Source organism: Megascapheus bottae, chromosome 3 (genome assembly GCF_031878675.1).
Source record: "Megascapheus bottae isolate mThoBot1 chromosome 3, mThoBot2.hap1, whole genome shotgun sequence".
NCBI lineage: Eukaryota > Metazoa > Chordata > Mammalia > Rodentia > Geomyidae > Megascapheus > Megascapheus bottae.
Window position 1 is genome coordinate 62,675,735 of NC_143511.1, and position 21,706 is coordinate 62,697,440.

Below are 21,706 nucleotides of genomic sequence, written 5' to 3' on the forward strand. Positions count from 1 at the left end.
GGTGAGTACACATCAACCTACAATGCCTGGAATGTTCAGAATGAAGCAACCAGCTTCTCAGGGCCCTGGTGAGATTAGCATTCCATTAGACGGGATCTGGTTTGGCTGAGATCGGGTGATAACCTGGGGTAACTGATGAAGAGCCAAATACCACTGCTGAGTCTCACTTCAGGATCAGAAGCAGGGGACTGGGGAGGTTGTCTTCCCCCGACTCTAAAGCTATCTCATTTCACCTGGGTATCTTCTTCCCCTACTTGGCTCTCCCAATCACCAGCCTGGGGATTCTCCTCCATCCCCAGTGCCTTACACAGAAAGTGCTATGCTGGAGGCATTATGTGACTAAAGCGCTGGTTTTTCATCATTAGCTGAGCTTACAGGTGGGTGGCAATCAGCTTACACAGGCCTCTGATCCTGCTATGGGCTACCTATGATTTGTGTATCTGACATGTCATATGTTAAAATGTAATCCATTATGAGGAACTTTCACCTAGGCTTCTTGGAGATGGGGGGAGGCGTGTCTTTGGGAGAGTGATTAGGATAAAGTTGTTAGGATGGGGGCCCTAGGACTGAATCCTGATGACTGTAAGAGGGATAGAGACAGGAAGAGACATGATTGCACACACATGGGTCTATGTCTTTTACCATGTGTTGTCTTGCATTGCCTTGGATCTATGCCAGCAAGGTGTGGTGATTCAACCTTGTAGTTCTCGAATCAGGAGCCAAAAATACATCTCTTCTTTATGAAGTAGTCTACCTCTAGTATACCATGACAGTAACTGACTACAGTCCCCATCCCATCTCAGAGAGCTTATGTACCACGGGTAGCTTATGTAGCAAGGGTGGCTTCAGGCAAGTTACTTCACCCAACCTCAGTAGGCTCAAAATTAGGATAGAGAAAAGAATAATCCCACCCCAGGCAGAGCTGCCTCAAGGATGAGAAGAAAAGTGTGCCAAGAACCCCTGTCCAAGATGAAACAGTAGAAAGCCTCCCAACCTCCTTCCATGATGCCAGGTACACGATCGGAGATGTGGACTCTAGTCTGGCTTGAGTTCCAGGTCAGGGCCCCCTCCTTGCCCTAGCCAGTCAGGATTCCTAGGGGGAAAAATGCTGTGCCTTTACCAAATCAACCCAAGGGAGCTAAGGGGGCCTCTGAAGGTCCAGCCTTCCTGGCAGCCAACAGATGGCCGTCTCTGCCAGACAAGAGCTGGCCGTCTGTCAGACCAGATGGCCTTCAGGTTGGGTGTGGCTCCGTCAGCTCCATGGGCTCATGGCACCTGGCCCATCAGCCATCTGGCGCCATCTCCCGAAGCTCAGACCTCTTGTGGGGCCAGCACTGAGTGCAGCTGGACAGATAAAGTCTGTATGGGTATCAGGGTCACTGTGGTTCAATACACCAGCAGGGAGGAACAGGACTTCCCTCATGGGTTCTAAAAGGTAGTCCTAGTGTTTGAGTCTGAGACAAGGTCATGTGATCATGGAGAGGAGGCTTGAGCTGGAGAGACCAGGGTCCCAGCTCTTCCAGCTGTATGACTTTGGGCAAGCTGCCCACCTTCCCTGAACCCCTCAGGCACAGGCATAGCTAATGGCCAGAGGCTCTCCAGGCAGAGACACCAGGTCTAAACCCTAGATCAGTCCTGCCTCCTAGGGTCTGGAAAAGCTCTCAGACTCAGTTTCCTGTTCAGGAATAACAGGAAGTGCCAGCATTGTGCTGGGTAACACTGAGTTTGCTCCAATTTGTAGTTCAGAGTTCAAGAATATGAATACCTTCAGGGTTACTGAAGACACTGGAGAGGGCCACATGGGTGACAGAGCTAGGACAGAGCTCTGTTCTCATGTCTCCCTAAGGCGAGGGGCACAGGCAGAGCCTTCTTCCTGCCACTGATACAGAAGAATGCCTTGCAGTGTGGCCTGTGGAAAGCTCAGGGCTATTTTCCCACCAATGAGTTGGACTCTAAGAGTCTCAGATGAATTGCTTCCCACTCAGAGTTTCTTTCTGTTTTGGCAGAACCTTACGCTTTCCAGGCAGGCGTTCTACTGCTGAGCTGCACCACCTCAGTCCTTTCTGCTTTACTTATTTTTCAGGTAGAGTCTTGATTCACCTCCTGTGTAGTCAGGGCACAAGAGTATACTATACAAGTACGCCTGGTTTACTTATTGGGAAGGGCGTCTCAGTACCTTTTTTTTTTTTTTTTTTTGCCAGGAGTAACCTCAAACCACAACAATCCCAGTCTTCACCCCCTGAATTGCTGGGATTACAGGAATATATCATCAAGCCCAACTCAGCACTTTTCAGGGCTTGGAGACCACTAGACACCTAAAGATGAGCCGTCTTCTCTTATGACTTCCTGTACCTCACTTCAGAGCCAGGATTTAAGTTTCCTATTCTCATCTCCCTCTGGTTGTGGGGTCCAGGCTGCTGGTGACCCTAAGAACTGGTAGGGCAGGAGAGAATGAAGATTAGGTCTTGGCATCAATGCTGTAGCCTGTGAACTCACTTCCCAGAGGCCTCAGTGGCATTCCCTGTGGGGTACTTGCTCCAGTAAGGTCTGAAGGAGTCGGCCCTGGGGACAGATGAGCATAGCACATCTGGTGACATCTGCAGGGCTCCTCAGCTTTATGCTCCAGATATGAATCTCTCCCTCGGGTAGAGCTACAAATGCATTCACAGCGAAGAGGGACTGAGAGGGGTGGAGGGACTTGCTTACAGACAGAATACAGGCTGTGCCGCGCCTTGCCATAAAGGCCTGTGAGAGAGTTACCATGAGCCTGCCACACAGGAGAGAGCTGGGGCCCATGCCAATCCACCCACACCACAGGTTCATCTCGCAACCACCTTCCTGTTAACACACACTGGAGGTTATCCAATAAAAACTTCCACACGTGTGTGTGTGTGTGTGTGTGTGTGTGTGTGTGTGTGTGTGCAGGGCTTGAACTCAGGGACTGAGTACTGCCCCTGAGCTTCTTTTGGCTCAAGGCTAGCACTCTACCACAGCTTCACTTGCGGGGTGTGTGTGTGTGTTTAACTGGAGGTAAGTAAGAGTTTCATGAATTTTCTTCTTCTTTTTTTTAAATCAGTTGTGGGGCTTGAACTCTGGGCTTGGACACTGTCCTTGAGTTCTTCAGGTCAAGGCTACCACCCTATCCCTGGAGCCACAGCCCCACTTCCTGTTTTATAGTGACTAATTAGAGATAAGAGTCTCACCGTCTTTAGTGCCTGGGCTGGCTTTGAACCTCGATCCTCAGATCTCAGCCTCCTGAGTAGCTAGGATTACAGGTGTGAGCCACTGGGTCCTGACAAAAACTCCAGTATTTTGAAAACCTGAACAACTAAACTACATGGTGAACCTTTCTCTCTGAGTGGATGGGAGTTGTACTCAGCTTGGCAACCCTTCTAAACCCTCAGAGGCTGGCCTTCCTTCACGGGAGGAAGACAGTCCCCCACAGGTGTCAGGGGACACACCTCAGGTAAAATCCAGGTTTCCTGTGGCCTTGCACTGCATCTGACAATTTGTCCTATTTTAGAAAGAAAGGCAGGGTCGGGGGCTGCCCACAGAGTCTAGAAAGAAGGGGCAGTGTGGTGTGAGGAGGGGTGCATTTATAGGAAGTTCCCTTCTAGGTCTGGTTTTGAGATTTCAGCTACACTGGATCAGGAGCTTGGCACATACTGCTCGGCCGAATAATGCTTAACTCTGCAGCATCCAACAGCCTTGAGCTAGGAAGACCAGGATGATAGAGGAAAAGACAGATGGCTAGGGTGAGCGAAGATCTGAGACCTGCATTGGGCTGCTATGGTCCCGTGGCAGCATTATGGTATGTCGTGAGTGCATGCTGGGGTACTGGGCTTGCTGGAGACCACCTGTCTGAAATGTGAGTGCTCGAGGGCAAGGCCTATGTCCTTGGCCTCTGCTCTTTCCAGGCACTCAAGGGGTGTGATAGGCCCACAGTGAAGATTTGGGAAATACCCAAATGAACTAAGAAGGCAGAATGAATGATCTACCCCTTTAGCCACCAGCTATGCCGTTAACTGCAGCCCCTGGTCTACCAGAAGTAAAGTGAGATTTGTCTGCAGTAATTTCTGTTTGGGGACTGGGATGGCTGAGAAGGAGCAAAAGTTGGACAGGCAGAGCACTTTTCTGAACTGTCTTCTCCAAAAGCAGAAAAGAGTACATAATCCAACCTCAGAAGAAGTCTTCCAGATCAAGGGCCAGGAAAGGAAGTTTGATAGTGGGGTTGGGGGGAGGGGGTACCCAGGGAAGCCAAAGCTCAAACACCAAAGTTTAGTTCTTCCTCTTGGAGGAGGAAGAAGAGCCTGGGCCCTCACAGCCAGAAGAGCAAGGGCCCTGAGATTTAGGGTAACAACTATGCTATTGTGCTACCTTTATTGCTTTTGTCATACCACGAAGTCTCCTGTCCCCCAGCACCCTGCCGCTGACCCCCTGCACTTCAGGAGATGGCTCTGGAGTTTAACCCATATATTCTTTGGGTTGTGGTACTTTATAAATTATTTTAATATCCCTGGCTGCGTGAGACTTCTTTTCCAGGATGACTACGTAGCTCTTTCTCTCTGAGACTCCTATGTTGAACTGCTAGCCATGTTAAATCTCAATCTCCCTCAAGTCATTGTACCGGCTCAGACCTAGGGCCACACCCTGTGTGTGCTGGGCTCTCCATGTATCTTTTTCTCCCCATCCCTCCCTTCCCTGTGTCCCAAAGACACTGTCATCTTCCTCTCTCTTTCTCCCTCCCTCCCCACCCTCTTCTGACACCCCGTTATCAGCTTCTAGCTCAGAGCCAAGATTCTCCCATCTCATCATCCCAAGACCCTGTATTCCAACCACCCGCTAAACACTGCTTTTCTTCTGGGTTGGGCCAGACTGCCATGTCTCTCTAGGATACCTCTAAGAGACAATATTAAAATAGGACTCCAGAGACACCTCCCGTTGGTGGCTTTTTGTGACCTAGTGTGACTGACAGCAGATTAGCTTCTCCTCCCCTGTAGTTGGTTCTTTAAAGACCACTAGCCAGGCTGTACCCAGCAGCAAAGGTGTGCCATGTGTAGTTATTTACAAGGCTGCAAGCTCAGGGGCCCCCCACAGGGGCCCGAGGCCTCCTGTGCAGAAGCCACAGCTCACCTTCTGGGACTGTAACTCAGCAGTGAGCACCAGCACCTGCTGTTCCAATGCCACCACCTTCTCCTGGGCTGATCGGGTCCTTGACAGCCCATCAGAAAAGAATGGGAAGGTGTTGTTCTGGCGCTTGATTCTCTGTGTGATGTTGGTGGGCACAGAGTGTTTGGGTGCGGCCTTTGGAAAATCTGCTGGCTCTCTCCCTGCCCAAGAAGAGAAACAGAAACAACACAAAACCGGTCAACCTAAAGGTCTGCTCTCCATAACTCTGGAAGTCATGTTTATGCCATTTCACAAGGAAGGAAGGAGAAAGAGAGGGAGGGCGGAAAGGGAAAAAATCTAGAGGTAGATGGATGGTGGTGATGGTTGTACGACAATGTGAATAGACTTAATCCACTGAATTATACATCTAAAGATGATAAAACTTCTCACCCCACAAACCCCTGGGTTTGAACTCAAGGCCTTGAACTCTTGCTCAGCTTTTTCACCTGGTGCTCTACCACTTTAGCTTTCCCTTCAGTCCAACTTTTTGCTAGTAAATTGGAGAAGGGAATCTCATGGACTCTTCTTCCCAGGCTGGCTTTGATCCATAATCATCTGGATCTTAGAGTCATAAATAGCTAGGATTACAGGTGCGACTTGTCATTTTATTTTTGTTTTCTGGTTAGCCTTGAACTTAAGATCTTCATGCCTCTTCCTCCAGAGTGTTGGGAATCCAGGCATGGATTATTACATCCATCTTTAAAGGGTAATTTTGTTAAGTATATTTCACTACAATAATTTTTTGTGGTTGGTCATGGAGCTTGAACACTGGGCCCAGGTGCTATCCCTGAGCTCTTCAGTTCAAGCCCAGTGAGCTACCATGTTGAGCCACAGCACCACTTTATCACTACAGTAACTTTAAAAAAACCACTGCTCTTGAGCCAGGAGTGTAGCCTGTGGTACAGTGGTTACTTAACATGCACAAAGCCCTAGGCTTGATTCCTTGGTACCACATACACAGAAAAAGCCAGAAGTGGCACTGTGACCCAAGTGGCAGAACTCTAGCCTTGAGCAAAAAGTGTCCAAGGATAGTGTTCAAGCCCTGAGTTCAAGACCCAGGACTAGCAAAAAAAAAAATCACTGCTCCTCAATATCTGAGAGTGGTGAGATGGAGCATTTCATTTTTGACACATTGCTGTGGATTCAGTGCAGTGAACCCTCCATTCTTCCAGTGAAACCCCAATCCCCAGTGTGACTGGCTAGGAGGCAGGGCCTTCAGGAAGTGACTGGGTCTAGATGAGGACATGAGGGTGCCCTTTTAGGAAAAGAAAGCGATCAGAGCTCTGACTTCCCGCATGTGAGTGGCCAGTGAGATGGTGCTGTCTGGAAGCTGAGCCCTCATTAGAAGCTGAGTTGACAGCAGCTTGATGGAGGCCTTCCCAGCCTCAATCCAGCTGGGAGAAGAGCGTGTCACCTGTTTATGCCACACATTCTACATATTTTGTTATAGCAGTAGAAATTGCACTGCACATGCACACACACACACACACACACACACATACTCACATGAGTGATGGGCAGAGAGGAGAGAAAGCACACATCCAGCTGGGACGCCTGGCTTCTGAAAGCAGCTCCCCCTGCACTGTGCTCACCTGGGGTGCTAGCTTCAGCGCCTGGGGGCTGCTCCTCTCTCTGAGGCCCTCCACTCTGTGGGGACTCTTCCACTGGAGGTCCATGGCCTGTCCCGTGGGCCTGCTTGTTGCTTCGGATGTTGTGCATGGTGTTTCTGAAAGGAGACGTCAGGAAGGGGAGGCTGACAGCCTTGCATCCTTCCTGCTGTTTTCTGGGGGGGCCGCAGGCCTCATCTCCACACTGCCCCAGTCACCCCAGTCTCCAGGACCCCTATATGACTAATGTGCCTGAAAGCTTCCCCAGACTCGCCACCCCTCTCTTGGGCGCTCTGTATTGCATCTCTGAGCTGAGCTATCCCTGCTGCTAGATAAAGAGTCCATGTGTGTCCATTCCATTTGTTGTCCTAGGATGGACAACAGTGCCTAAAATACAGAGAGTGCCTCCTATATGATGAGTGGTCTTGCCCAACTAACCCTCTAAAACCTCCACCTGGCCTCTTAACTACCTGCTAAGACCATCACAGGGGTGGCTTTCCACTGCACACCCAGGCCGCCCATTGGCCAAGTACTTGTTTAGGCTGAGGCACCACGTGCCGTTTCTCAAGACCTAGGCACTAGACTTCAAGTTCAATACTCCTGTGCACAAAGGCAGGTCTGAGAGCAGGGAGCACAGAGAAATCCATAACAAGTCACATGGAGAGACCATTTAGCTGAGTTCCTCGCGAGATATAAAAGCGGACTTATTTCTCAAGTGGGAATCCAGAGGGAGGTGGAAGCCTGGATTAGAGAGATGGCTGCTCCTCCCCCCTCCCCCTCCACGGGAGCACAGTACTGTCCCTCTCCACACATCTGGAGCAGTTCAGCATGGAAGCCGTCAGGTCCCAAGGTTTTTGATGAGTAACTGGATCTCCTTACTGTGGATTACATGTGCCAGGTTATCTACTGCTTCTTGAATCAATTCCACTAACTGGTGTCTTCCTAGGAACCTGTCCCTTATAGTCCTTTTCTTGGTCTTTTGTAAAGATAGGCTTGCCTCAATTCACAAATCTCTTGCCTTTGCTTCTCCATTGCTAGGATTACAGGCATGTTATCACCACATCCTTCCCTTATAGTCCTTTTTATGTCTGTATTCTTGGTTAGTAATGGCCCCCTCTTTTAAAATCCAGTATAAGTATGAGATTGTACTTTTATGGAGGGATTGAAGGAAAAATTAAATTAAGAGCAGAGGGCCAGTTGCTAGTTGCCCACACCTATAATCCTAGTTACTCAGAGGCTGAGAATCTAAGGATCACAATTCAAAGCCAGCTCTACAGGAAAGTCCATGAGACTCTTATCTCCAATCACCCGCCAAAAAACTGGAAGTGGAACAGTGGATCAAAGTGGAGTGCTAGCCTTAAGCAAAAGAGCTCCCCCAGAGGCAGTGTGCAACCTCTGAGTTCAAGCTCTACGGCTGAAAAAAAAAAAAAAAGAATAATACAACTAAAATAAATTAAGAGCAGAGAAGAAATGAAAATCCAATACTCCCAATGTTTGACTGGGGTTTGATTATAAAGGGTCCCCGACTCTGAGGGAGTATTTCCCATCCCTCGTTCTTCCTTCCCCCACGTCGTTACTGGAGAGTAACCATGACCACGGTGAGTACATCACTGCGGGCTGGGGCCTGCCCTGTGACTTCACAAACCACAAGCCTCAGAGGTTGCAGGGGGCTTTGGGGCACGCCCCTGCAGCCAGAGGCGGGGTGGGGCAACGGCAATGGCTGCCCACACTTTCCCTTGCAGAAACCACAGCCTCTAACAGGACTTGTGACCAGTCGTCTCTGGGGGTGTATGAGGATACAGGAAAACCCCAACTTTAGGGCAGCACATTCGCCCTGGCACCAGGAACTACATGCTTTCTGATGTGACCAGGTGAACACTGTTTAGCTAACTCTTCTTGAAAAACGTGTCTCTCTTACACACATTTATCCACTTTGCTCAAAGTAATTCATAGACCATTTTCTATTGTTTTTGTTGGTACCTTGAACTCAGGGCCCTAAATTCTTGCTTGGCTTTCTTGTTCATGGCTGGCACTCTAGCATTTGAACTACACCTCCATTTCTTTTTCTTTTTTCTTTTTTTTTTTTTTTGCCAGTCCTGGGCTTGAGCTCAGGGCCTGAGCACTGTCCTTGGACTTTCTCAAGGGTAGAGCTCTACCACTTGAGCCTCAGCACCACTTCCAGCTTTTTTCTATGTATGTGGTACCGAGGAATCGAACCCGGGTCTTCGTGCATGCCAGGCAAACACTTTAACCACTAGGCCAAACTCCCGGCCCCCATTTCTTTTTCTTTTCTTTTCTTTTCTTTTTTTTTTTTTTGGTTGGTTGTGGAGTTTGGACTCTGGGCCTGGGCATTGTTCCTGAGTTCTTCAGCTCAAGGCTACCATCCTACCCCTTGAGCCACAGCACCACTTCCGGCTTTCTAATGGTTAACTGGAGATGAGTCTCACTGTCTTTAGTGTCCAGGCTGGCTTTGAACTGCAATCCTCAGATCTCAGCCTCCTGAGTAGCCAGGGTTAGAGGCATGAGCTCTATTTCTGACTTCTGCTTTTGTCAGTTGTGGGGTCTGGGCATTGTCCCTGAGACTTTTTGCTCAGCTACCACTCTACTACTTTGAGCCACAGTGCCACTTCCAGTTTTCTGGGAGATAATTGGAGGTAAGTCTCATGGACTTTCCTGCTGGGTTGGCTTCAAACTGTGAGCTTCAGATCTCAGCCTCCTGAGTAGCTAAGACTATAGACGTGAGCCACCAGCACCCAGCTTCATAGGTCATCTGCAGTGAGAAGACCAGAGCAGCGCAGTGGCAGGCATAAATGTGTCTGCAGAGATAAGTTTCAGCAAGCCAGTTTTCTACCCTGAGCCTCAGTTTCCTCAACTACGATGGGCACGATGATCAACCCACAACCAACACTGGTTAGGCTGTGCATGGGCCATGTTCAGAGCTAAACATGGACATATTCCACTCATTTCAGCCTCACGACAATCTGAGTACCTAAGTACTGCTACTGTCCACTGGAAGGAGGGGAGAGGTGAGATTCTAGGGAGATAAACAGGCAAAACCACAGAGGGTAAACCTGATGAGGGCAGGGCTGGATGTGAACTCCATGCTAGAGTGCTTAACTACATTGGCACTGCTGGGGAGGTGGTCTGTCCCTGTCCCTAGGGTGACCTGAGCTCACACAACATTCTCCCAGGCCTGCCAGGATTTGGTGATTCAGTACCCAAGGGCAGCTGGGCCTCAGCGTCCTGTCCGGGGCCCGAGGCTGCACAGAGCCCTTTTCTTACAGTGTTGCCTCACACTTTCTATGGCCATCACGAGCGACCAGAGAGAAGTGACTGAGGGATGGGTTGAAACTTCCTTCCGTTCTCTAGCTCTGGTGTCCTCTCGTCTACTTCCACCAGAGCCTCCATCAGGCATGCGCGTGGCCTCCTTGAGGTGGGCCACCCCTGGGTGCCCGCTGGCTGGACTTATCAGGCCTCTTCCTCTGCCCCCTCAGGGATGCAGATGTTTCTGATGCCCTGGAAGGCCCAATTCTGCCTGGTGCCCTTGCACTTCTTTCCAGCCTAGATCTCTTTCTCTCATAGACGACAGGATCTTCCCTCTAAATGCCATCTATGGTCCCAAAGGACATTCATGGACTTTTCTCTAAAACCTGCTTCACTCTGGAAAAGAGTTACAGAAGCCACCAGAGCTTCCTGGGCTTGGATTGCAGCAGCCAGGGCCCTAGTCCAAGTTCAGCAGGCAATCTAGTCTGACTTTGGAAAGGTCCTGGGTCATCTGAGGTCCGCAGAGAAAGCAATCAGTCAAATGGGATCAGTGCTGAGAGCAGACTGAATTCCTGGTAGTTCCAGTCCCTCACCTATAGCACTGACAGCAGTCAACCGTCTGCTCTTCTTACATGCTTGGGATGGTCGGGTGCAGTTCCGATGCAGTCTGCATGCATTCACTTTAACTTTGTTCAGTCACCCATTATGGCACTCAGGTGTGCCACACCTGGGTCACCTCCAACCTAACCCACTCTAACCTTGTAAGGTGAACAGTTATATCACAAAAAGCAAGTGAAGTAGAGAAAGCACGCAACTTTTCAAGGGTGGCATAGTCCTTGATCGACAGAGCCAGGATCCAAACCCAGGCTGTTTGTCTTCAAACTGCTACCTTTTATGCCACTGTCTAAAACAAAGCCTGACAATGGCAGAAGACATACACGGTACCTCATTATATATAAAAAATGACTTAAAATAAGTTATATACATTAAAAGTGAATAATTTGATATGATTGATCTTTGTGAAAACACCACAATATGCTCCTGCAATACGATTTTTATTACACATATCTAAACATAGAAAACAGAAAAGAGATACACCAACTTCTATACATGTTTGTGTGATAAGACTATAAGTAATTGGCTGGGGGGTGAGATTATGAATATTTTTTGAGATGGTCTCATATTAAATAATATGCCAGAGTAACTATACATTCCTATAGTCTCAGCACTCAGGAGGCATGAAAATCCTGAGTTCAAGGCCAACCCAGGGAAAAAGTTAACAAGACCATCTCCACCATGCCTGGTGGTTCATATGTGTGGCTCCCATCACCAGCAGCAGTGAGGAGGAGTGCAATCTATGGTCACCTGAGGCAAAAATGCAAGGCACTATCCAAAAGACAGCTACAATAAAAAGGACTGGTCATAGCTTAAGCAAGTGTGAAACCTGGATTTGAAGCCTCAGTGAAGAACGGGGCTGCTGGAGGCCCGGCTGCCCCACACCCCACTGCCACTTACTGTATTTCCGTTCCCAGGTGCTTGAGAGAAATGTTGTGAAGGGTGGAGGACATGGCAGGGACCGGCTGCAGGGCAGCTGCCGCCCCCACCAGCCCCGTGGGTGTTTTCACAGGACACAGGAACTCCTCCAGATCTGCCTCCTCGCATTGTCCTGGGGGGCCAAGGACAGATCAACCTATGAACACTGTACATGGGAAGACCTGGCCTGGGTGGGGCTCAGCCCATAGCCACAGCAGGTGGGGATTGGACAACTGCCCAGCCAGCAGGTTAACTGCAGGTGTCCAGCATCCCAGAAACAGACTGCTCTGCTGCTGTAGCCTCCTGGAAACCCCTTAAAAATATGCACACTTACAGATATCTTTTCTTTAGTTCTGGGACTGGGATTCTACTTGGTACCTGATAAGTCTGCTCCTTGGCTAGTGATCTACCAAAGAACTATGCCTCTAACCACAGACCTGCAGATATCTAGTTCTAGATCAAGAATCCTCCTAGCCAGACATCGGTGGCTCACGCCTGTAATCCTAGCCACTCAGGAGGCTGACATCTGAGGATCGCAGTTCAAAGTCAGCCTGGGCAAGAAAGTCTGTGAGACTCATCTCCAATTAATCACCAGGAAACTGGAAGTAGTACTGTGGCTCAAAGTGGTAGAGCACTAGCCTTGAGCTGAAGAGCTCAGGGACAGCAACCAGGCCCAGAGTTCAAGCCCCATGACTGACCAAAAAAAAAAAAATCCATCCCATAGAAGTCTGAGATGCACAGAAACTTCAAATGCCAAAGGTTCATCCTGGCCTTATTTGTAAGAACCTTGAGTCAGGAAAAATGTAAAGCTCTAGAAGCTTGGGGACCGGGTTAGGCAAACTGTGATGCTCTCATCAAATAGAAGAGCAAGAAGGTGGTATGTTGAGACGCTATGATGGAGAGTTACAGTAGGAAAGAACCAGGGTTGCTTACAGGATGGAACCATCTTGATTCATCAAGAAACCTACCTGGCTGCAGATACCTTTCCTCTGGAGCCCGCTCAGTGACAGGCTGAAAAACTTAGGGGGAGGAATTTACTTGTGCATTGTATCTTCAAAAACACTAAACACAATGGCAGGAACCAGAGAAAGCTGTTCCACTTGAGGAAAGCTTGGCAAACATTAAAAAAAAAAAGTGCACAATACACTGGCTTGTTGACAACTGGCTGCACTGATAGGCTGGCTGCTCAGCACTTTGGCAATACCAAAAGCCGTGTGTGTGTGTGTGTGTGTGTGTGTGTGTGTGTGAGATGGGGCTTGAACTCAGGGCTTGAGCACTGTCCTTGGGATTTTTCCTCAAGGCTAGCATTCTGCCACTTGTGCCACAGCACCATTTCTGGCTTTTTCTATGTATGTGGTACCGAGGAATCGAACCCAGGTCTTCGTGTATGCTGGCAAGCACTCTACCACTAGGCCAAACTCCCCAGCCCTTCCAGCTTTCTTTTTTTTGCCAGTCCTGGAGCTTGAACTCAGGGCCTGAGACCTGACCTTGGGCTTTCTCAAGATTAGCACTCTATCACTTGAACCACTGCTTACTTCCAGCTTTTTCTATGTACGTGGTACCCAGGAAGCACCACTAAACTCCCACCCCCATACTTCCAGCTGTGTGCATGCATGCACGTGTGCGCATTGTGTGTGTGTGTGTGTGTGTGTGTGTGTATGTGCGTGTGTGTGATTCATTGGAGAGTCTTACAGTCTTTCCTGCCCAGGCTGGCTTTGAACTACAATTCTCAAGTCTCAGCCTCCTAAATAACTAGGATTATAGACCTGAGCCACAGGCTCAGATTTTATTATCTTATCAAGCACTTCCAGCCAATATCAGATGGCTTACCATCTCCACCTGTGGCTGAGATCTATGCTGAGGCCACACAGAGCTGCCACCACTGGTTGGTTTTAGTGATAAGGAAAGGGTATTGTTCCATGGCTAGGACCAAAGCTGGCAGGGCACAGTAATGAACTCAAAGCAGTTCCTCATTCTGCTTTTCCACTAGAGGTGAGACTCACCAGGGCCCCTCTCTGGGAGGGGCAGCTAGGAAGAACCATCAAGTGCAGAAGGAGGGCTGCCTTCCACTGACATTAGTGCTTTATAGAAACAGGATCCACAGGGGCCAGGAGTTTGGCCTAGTGGTTAAAGTGCTTGCCTAGCATGCATGAAGACCCGGGTTCGATTCCTCGGTACCACATACATAGAAAAAAGCCAGAAGTGGTGCTGAGGCTCAAGTGGTAGAGCTCTAGCCTTGAGAAAGTCCAAGGACAGTGCTCAGGCCCTGAGCTCAAGCCCAGGACTGGCAAAAAAAAAAAAAAAAAAAAAAAAAAAGAAACAGGATCCACAGTCTGAGGCCCAGGTTCCTCTCTAGCCAGGAAAAAGCCCTCAGGGAGGTGACTGCATGACACACCTATTTAAGGCATGGGTTTATGATTCTCTCACTCGGCCCCTGAAATCCCTGCTTCCCTGGAGAGTCCTGAAAGCATGGCTGAGTGCTTCTTGGGCTCTGGGCAGTCAGAGCCTGCATGCTAGGGTTTCAAATTCTATGCAAGGGATTTCCTTACAAGTAGTCTTGGTTTCTTCTGTAAAATGGGAATCACTTCCATGAGATCAGATTAAACAAGATGACGCACACAGCCTGCCAGAGCAGCATCAATAGCTGGTATGTATGTACTGTTGAAACATTTGTTTCAACAAAAGTCCTCAACAAATACCACATTACTTTGGTACCACATTATCATATAGATCTGGATTCCCCGCCCCCACCTCAAGCTTTCTTGGAACTGGGGAAGACTATGTATGAAACAGTTGTGTCCTGAAGATTGCTCCAAGACAGTGACTGAAGGCTTTTCAAAGGACTAACTGACTCAAAGTCATAAGCAGATCAGGAGACCAGCCCTGGCCTGGGCCTGGTTTCCTCAGGAAAGGCGGAGTACCAGAGGTGGGGCAGCCTGCTCTAGGCAGTGAATCTGCAGTTTGTGGACTTGCTCAATTCTTCAGCATGCCTGTTTGGCTCAGTTTGCTGGGTGACAGGTCTTAGGAGGGATGGCCTCCTGAGTCTGTCCCCACCCTGGCCATGGCAACCAAGGGGCCTGTCCCCTGCTTACAGTCCACAGCATGGCTATCCTAACGCCGTGTGTGTGTGTGTGTGTGTGTGTGTGTGTGTGTGTGTGTGAAGCAAAGCCACAGAATTAAGCACATGGACCAGCTTTGCCACAGTGAGATCCTAGGCCTTGGAGGAGCTTGTTCTCCACATGTCAGTTCTGCACAAGAACTGAACAAGAGGGAGGCTTTCTCCCGAGTCTCGGCTTTCTCCTTGAGGTTGGTTTTTGGCAACAGGATGGGGTGTTGATGAGGTGACTTGCTACTGCTGGAGGTCATGGAGAACACAAAAGCTGGGGTCATCTACCGAGGGAGAGACTCTCAGGGGCAGATCTACATGTGAGGCACCCGGGGACAGAGGCCCAGGAGGCAGTGACACCATGTCCTGCCCTTGTCTGTTCAGAGGCATGGTAACTGAGGAGCAGCTTTTCGGACGTTCTAGTGACTTGGTACTAGTACCTGAACTGTTGCAGAAGCAGTTGGGGATGGTTCTGTTATTATGAAATCCACCAGTCACATTCCTGGCTGCAGCACAGTGTGGGGGAGGGGAGAGTTTGATCTCCCAACCCATTAATGTTGGGATAGTCTAAGACTCAATCAAGCAACTTCCTTTGTTTCTTTTTTTTTTTGTCAGGGGTGGGGCTTGAACTCTGGGATCTGTTCCTGAGCTCTTCAGCTCAAGGCTACTGTTCTACCCCTTGAACCACAAGCACCACTTCCAATTTTCTAGTGGTTAATTGGAGATGAGTCTCACAGTCCTTAGGGCCTGGGCTGGCTTTGAACCTTGATCCTCAGATCTCAGCTTCCTGAGATTACAAGCATGAGCTACCACACCTGGCTTAAGCAAGTTCCAGCAAGTTCCTTTCTTAGCTCTTCCTCATGGCACTCTGTGTAGGTTTCATTTCTTGAGACATTCCATAATATCATCATGACAGTAGCTGATATCTTGTGGGCTCTAACAACACAAAGGCACTGCTCGGACCACGTGACATATATGGACTCAGCTGAGCTTCTCAATAGTTCTAAGAAGTAGGAATTTATTGATGGATTTGTTCTCAGTCTTGCCAGTTCTAGGGCTTGAACTCAGGGCCTGATGCTGTCTCTGAGTACTTTTCTGCTAAAGTCTAGCACTCTACCATTGCTACAGCTTCTATTTTTGCCTTTTTTTTCCTTTTTAGTGGTTAACTGGAAAGTCTTATGAACTTTCCTGCCAGAGCTGGCTTCAAACTGCGATCCTCAGCTAGCCTCCTGAGTAGCTAGGATTATAGGTGTGAGCCACCAGAATGGCACCTAGCTCTTTATTTATTTGCTTCTTGGCCAGTGTCACCCATTCCTTTGTCCTCTCCCAATTTTCTCCCTCCTGTCTCGACCCTTAAGTTGGAGTCATTTATTAAACTCAAGTTATGGGAAAGGAAACAAGCTGGGAAAGTAAAGCAATGTGCATAAAATCACACGGGCTAGGATTGGAACTTAGGCTGCCTGGCCTCAGAGCCCTCGCTCCTCCCCTTATTAGTTTACGGCTATCAGCTTCCTTTGCAGGGGGAAAGGCTTGCCACTCCCTCATCCCCAGCAGTTGGGGCAAAGCTTGACCCCCAGAGCCCTGGGTGCATGGAAGGAGACATCCACCCATATTTAGTACATACCTAGCTTCAGGTGCAGGGCAGGCGCATTCCCTGCCAGGGCAGGGTCAGGGGCAGCAGGAGGTTCCCGTGGGCTGTTGTGGAATTCCCAGCGCTTCATCTGCAGCTGCTGCAGCCAATACAGCATCACTTGCTTGGTGGGAGCCTGAGAAGCATAAGATTTAGTTGGCAAGGCCCTGTACCTATGTAGTGGCACTTGTGGAGGAAAGTCACAGGAGGCTCAGACCTTCCCTCGTTCTCAGAAACAAACTATTGTGTCGATGGGTACCCACCTCAGGAACAGCACACCCTTCTTCCCTCTGATTCCTACTCAGAGGTCCCTTAACCTCTCTGGGCTTCAGTTTCCTTATAAACATCTGCTTCATAGAATGGATATAAAGAGCCAGGGGTTGGTAGCTTTTGGCTGTAAACCTCGTTATTTTGGAGACTGAGATCTGAGGATCCTGGTTGTTGTTGTTGTTGTTCTTCCAATTCCTTCTCCTCTTCCTCCTCCTCCTGCTCCTCCTCTTCCTTTTGCTTCTGATTGTTGTGGGGACTTGAACCCAGGGCCTGGGCATTGTCCCTGAGCTCTTTTACTCAAGGCTGGTGCTCTACCGCTTTGAGCCACAGCTCCAATTAATCACCAGAAAACTGGAAGTAGAGCTGTGGCTCAAAGTGGTAGAGCACTAGCCTTGAACGGAAAAAGCTCAGGGATAGCATCTAGGCCTTGAGTTCAAGTCCCAGGACCAACAAAAAATAAATACATAAAATAAAACAGATATAAGGATGAAATGTCCAACACAACATCTGAAACCCAGCAGATGCCCCAAATGTGTTCACTAGATAGAGAAGCAGGGGAGACTGTCTGCTGTGACCAAGGAAAAGGGCTCTGGAACTCAGACGTGGATGAGCCCTGGCTCCACCTCTCCATGATGTGACGATGTAGGATGTACATAAACCCTGGGAAGCCACCCACACACAATGACAAAGTTGTGGCACCTTCCAGGGGCTTCAGCATGGCAAATAAGTTAGCAGCAAATGCTGGCACTGATTTATCAGTCCAAGTGCCCACATTCTATTCAGTAACTTGCTGTTCCTCAGGGATGGAGCCAAGTGAGAGTGACCCAACCATTTCTTTTTTTTTTTCTTTTTGCCAGTCCTGGGCTTGAGCTCAGGACCTGTGCACTGTCCTTGGACTTTCTCAAGGCTAGAGCTCTACCACTTAAGCCTCAGCACCACTTCCAGCTTTTTTCTATATATGTGGTACCAAGGAATTGACCCTGGGTCTTTGTGCATGCTAGGCAAGCACTCTACTACTAGGCCAAACTCTAGGCCCTGACCCAACCATTTCTATATATGTCTGGTCTCTGGAATGACCCAGGCATATGTGGGCAGTGCTGGTCCCAGAACCTGGTCTTCCATTTCTACACTAGAACTTTGTTGTAATTGGTGGCCAGGAGATGTGTGGCTTACAGAAAGAAGGCATGAGATCATATAGGCACAGAGGATGGGAGTGGGCAGACAGTGAGCCCCCCCAAACTGCCCACAATTAGGGTCCAGTGACAGCAGCAGTAGCAGGCTCTGCGGGAAAGCAGCGCCACAGATGAGAGGTATGGGAGTGCTCATAAGACTCAAGCCTGCCATTCAGGTGGTAATGAGACGGAATGATGAACATCAGTCTTTCTATTCAGGGTCCTTTAGAGACCACAGCCCCTCCCATGACCTTAATGCTGACAGTTGGCCAAACCCAAAGAGACCCTTTATTTACAAGTCACACTACACATATATTCTGAGCACCCACTTCATGTGTCACAATCTGTTCCAGTTCCAGATCCTGCAACACCATGGTGAGCCAATCCAGCTAGACAGCTGACCAGTTACTTAGGCTGTCCCTGTATTCTACTTCCTCTACCACTGCCATCTGCCTCTCCCCAGGGCCACAGTTCTAGTTCAGCCACCATTCCCTTTGCATGGGCCCCTGACTCCAGCTTCACCTTTCCCTAATCTGTCTTTGCTCAGTAGCCAGAATGAGCTCTGTGTGCATTCCAGTCTCACTCTTTTTCGTTGCTCAAGGTTCCTAAATGACTTCCATAATCTACAGGACAAAGTCCAAGCTCTTTAGCCTAACATAAACTCTCACTCCCACCTCTTCAAAATGATTTGCCTAAAAAAACAAAAAACAAAAAAGAAAACTTTTTAGTTTTTTTTTTATTTAAAGAATTTAACACTGATTTTTTACATCATATTTCAAATGACGTGTTTAACAAATATTCAAGATGGGAATCTCTATATCTTTTTTTTTTTTAGGCATCATCTCAAGCTGGCCCTGATCTAGCCAAACTCCCAGCACACAGCACAGTTCTTTCAGGTCATAAGGATGCCTCCCTGGATAGCCCCTCCCCTCTGATCACCTTTTCCTTGTAAGGCTTCTCATTGTGTTTCCATTCCACTCCAGTCAGCCTGACTCATCACACCTTAAGGAGTGTTGAGGGTGGCTTGGGGGCAGGGACAGGTCTAAGTGCTCATCCCAGGCCTAGCTCAGAGCCAGGCACATTCAAGAATTAATGGAATAGTAAGAAGCCACATGTTTAACCACCTGCACCTAGCACTTGACTCATAGAATATGCCCTCTAAAATGCTTTTTTGGCATTATTTTAATTGAGTCCTCCGGTGTGGTCACCAGCCAAGACTCAAGAAGGACTAAACATGCAGGCATCCAGATGCTTAGTCAGCTGAGGTTAGGAAATGGGGAGTTGGGGAAGGGGAGGGAGGCGGTTTCCTTGCACTTTTCTCTGCCACCACATCTGTCTTTCCAGTTAAGTGGTGGGAACTTCCTCTTCGCACAAGCATTCTGCTCTGGGTTCCTTCATCCTGCGTGTGTATGTGTGTTCATCGAGCAAACATTCACCAAGTACTCACTAGTTTAGACATGCCCAGCTGTACAACCTAGGCTGATCAGCAAAACCTATATGTTTATCCTCCTAATTTCTGCCAATTCAGCTTTTACTTCCTTTGGACAAAACATCAAGAAGGGAATCTTGGCCTTGAGGACAGTAACCATGATATATTGACCATAATCCCAAGTGAGAAAGTTATGGCCACTGTGGCTAGGCACACTCCAAAACAATTTAGATAGCAACGAGACATATAAACACTCAAGGATAGCTAGGCAGTTGTGGCTCATGCCTGTAATATGGACAAATGGGAGGGTTAGATCTAAGGATGGTGATTAGAAGTGGAAGGGGCAGACAAATCTGAGAAATTCTTCTCTCCAATTAACCAGCAAAATGCCTAACGTGGAGATGTGGCTCAAATGGTAGAGCACCAGACTTGAGCAGGGAAAAATAAAAAAAAAAATCAAGGGACAGCACCCAGGCCACAATACCAGCACAAACCAAACCAAACCAAGCCAAATGGAACCCCGGCACCCTCACCGCCCCCCCCCCCCGCCCCGACCCGTGACTCCAGGATTCTTAAGTGCAGACCACATCACTCCACACTCCTGGCTGCGGGCCATTCACTTCATCTCCCAGTCATTTCGTTTCTTAAGCCACAGAACGAGATCCTGGTCCCTGCCCGGGGAAATGGGTAGGAGAGCCTTAGAACACTCTCAGGGCACACGGAGGTAATCACTCCAAGCAGTCAATTTACTGAGGACACGCCCCTGCGCCCAGGCTGGACTGGAGAAGGAAGGGGGGAGCGGGGAGGAGGGGCACCCTTCCATTTACCTTTAGGGTGATAACCCGGCTGGGGGTCTGGATCTCGAAAGTCCCCTCCTCAGCGTCCGCCTTGCAGTCAAAGACCGCACTGGAGATGTCGATGCTGTCCAAGGGGTTAGCATCCTGCGCCGTCCGAGAATAATACAGGTGGCATTTGCCCTCGTCGTACAAGAACCAGCGGGATTTCCAGCCCCGGATGGGCCCCTTTCCGCCAAACTTACTTAAATATCCGCAAAGTTTCTTAGGGGCGGTTTCCAGGGGCTGGGCGCAGCCCTCAGTCTGCAAGTCGGGGATCCCGGCCACCCCAGGGGGCTCTCTGGAGTCGGACAGAGAGGGGGTAGATTCCAGGGTGTCCTCTCGAGTGTTCGCCATCGCTGCCAGCCGAAGCCCACGGAGAGACACGGAGTCGCGACCACCACTGAGCTCAAATCCCAGAGACTCAGCCCGCAGCTCCCTGAAGGTGGACACCTGAGGGAGGCGGGGCCCCCCTGTGCCCGCCCCCAGCAGAGGACAGAGGGCCCCGATTGGCCGAGATGTACGCGTCGCAGAAGCGGTAAACCAGGTTGGGAGCTAGGCCCCGCCCGTTGCACTCCCAGGCCTCGCCCCTCTCGTTCTCGATCGACGTCTCTAGGAAACGCCCACTTCCGGTCTTAAACTCCACCCTCCCGGCCATCTTTACGGAGGGCAGGTCTCTGGCGGGACCCGGCTGAAAGGCGTGGTAGCTCTGGAGTAGGCTAACGTGGGGAGCGATGGTGAAGAAACGACGGTTCCTGGCTTTCTTGTCGTGATGCCTCTCCCGATAACAGGGGTGGCGCCTCCTATGGCCTCATGGACCGCCGAGGGCTCCTTCCTTCCAGGTGCCGGCTGGACCACCGTCCTGAGGGCGCATCACGTCGTCATTGGCTGAGGGCGCGTCGCTCTCGCAGCTCCACTTCCGGCGCAGTTCCGGCAGGGCGGGGCGTGGCCGAATCCCAGCAGGAAATCTCCGTGCGAGTCTGGGCGTCGAGGGAACGGAACCTCAGCGCTGTCGGAGTGAAGTGCCAGGCCTCCGGGCGAGGGCTCATAAAACGTCCAGATAATAATAAATGAATGTCTCAGGCCGGCGGACACAGCTTCCGGCCTCCTTTTACCTGCTCTGGAGTCCCGCCCCTAGGGCTGTGCAGATCCGTGCCGCCGAGGTTTCCGCCTTTCTCCCGCCTTCTTCCCGAGCCGGGGGTGGGGGGGGAGGGGGAGGGGGAGGAGGGGGGGCGGAGTCCTGGCGCCAGGCCCGGGACGTCAATCTGAAAGGGAGTCGGGGAGGAGGCACGGCTCTGGCTGCACCTGCAGGATTTTCAGATTGCTCTTTTCTGCCACGTGGAGTCATTCCTTGAGAATTGTGGAAATGAGAGAATTACATACAGAAAGGGACACCACAGCCGTAATGGAATGGAATCTTATTCAGCTTTAAAAAAAAAAAAGAGGAATGGAATTCGGGTACAAGCTACAATGTAGATGAGTATGAAGGGCATTACACGAAATGAAAGAAGCTAGACTAAAAGGACAAGTATTGTCTGATTCTGCTTAGTTCAGGCGCCGCAGAGACAGAAAGTATAATAGGAAAACCCGGCTCAGAGAAGCCTACAGTAAGCTTGTAACACCCAGAGTTCTCAGAAGCTTTGTTGTAGAAGCTCAGACAGGAAGTCATACCAGACAGTTTTATATCAAATAT

The 21,706-nt window shown here is 49.6% G+C and overlaps 1 protein-coding gene across 2 annotated transcripts in view; it reads right to left on the bottom strand.

Annotated features, from left to right (window-relative positions):
• Positions 1–20,783, bottom strand: part of Tbc1d2 (TBC1 domain family member 2) — a 42,276-nt gene extending 21,493 nt beyond the window's left edge. The window contains exons 1-6 of one of the 2 annotated variants that reach the window (XM_090330310.1): positions 20,220–20,307; positions 20,008–20,121; positions 16,304–16,445; positions 11,556–11,706; positions 6,762–6,895; positions 5,134–5,330 (exon numbers count right to left, since the gene is read on the bottom strand). In XM_090330310.1, the coding sequence (XP_090186436.1) occupies positions 5,134–5,330; positions 6,762–6,895; positions 11,556–11,706; positions 16,304–16,427 (606 nt within the window). In that variant the 5' untranslated portion in view covers positions 16,428–16,445; positions 20,008–20,121; positions 20,220–20,307. Of the gene's footprint in view, positions 1–5,133; positions 5,331–6,761; positions 6,896–11,555; positions 11,707–16,303; positions 16,446–20,007 lie in introns of both variants that reach the window. The other variant, XM_090330309.1, reaches the window with a different exon arrangement.
• Positions 20,784–21,706: the final 923 nt, after the last annotated feature.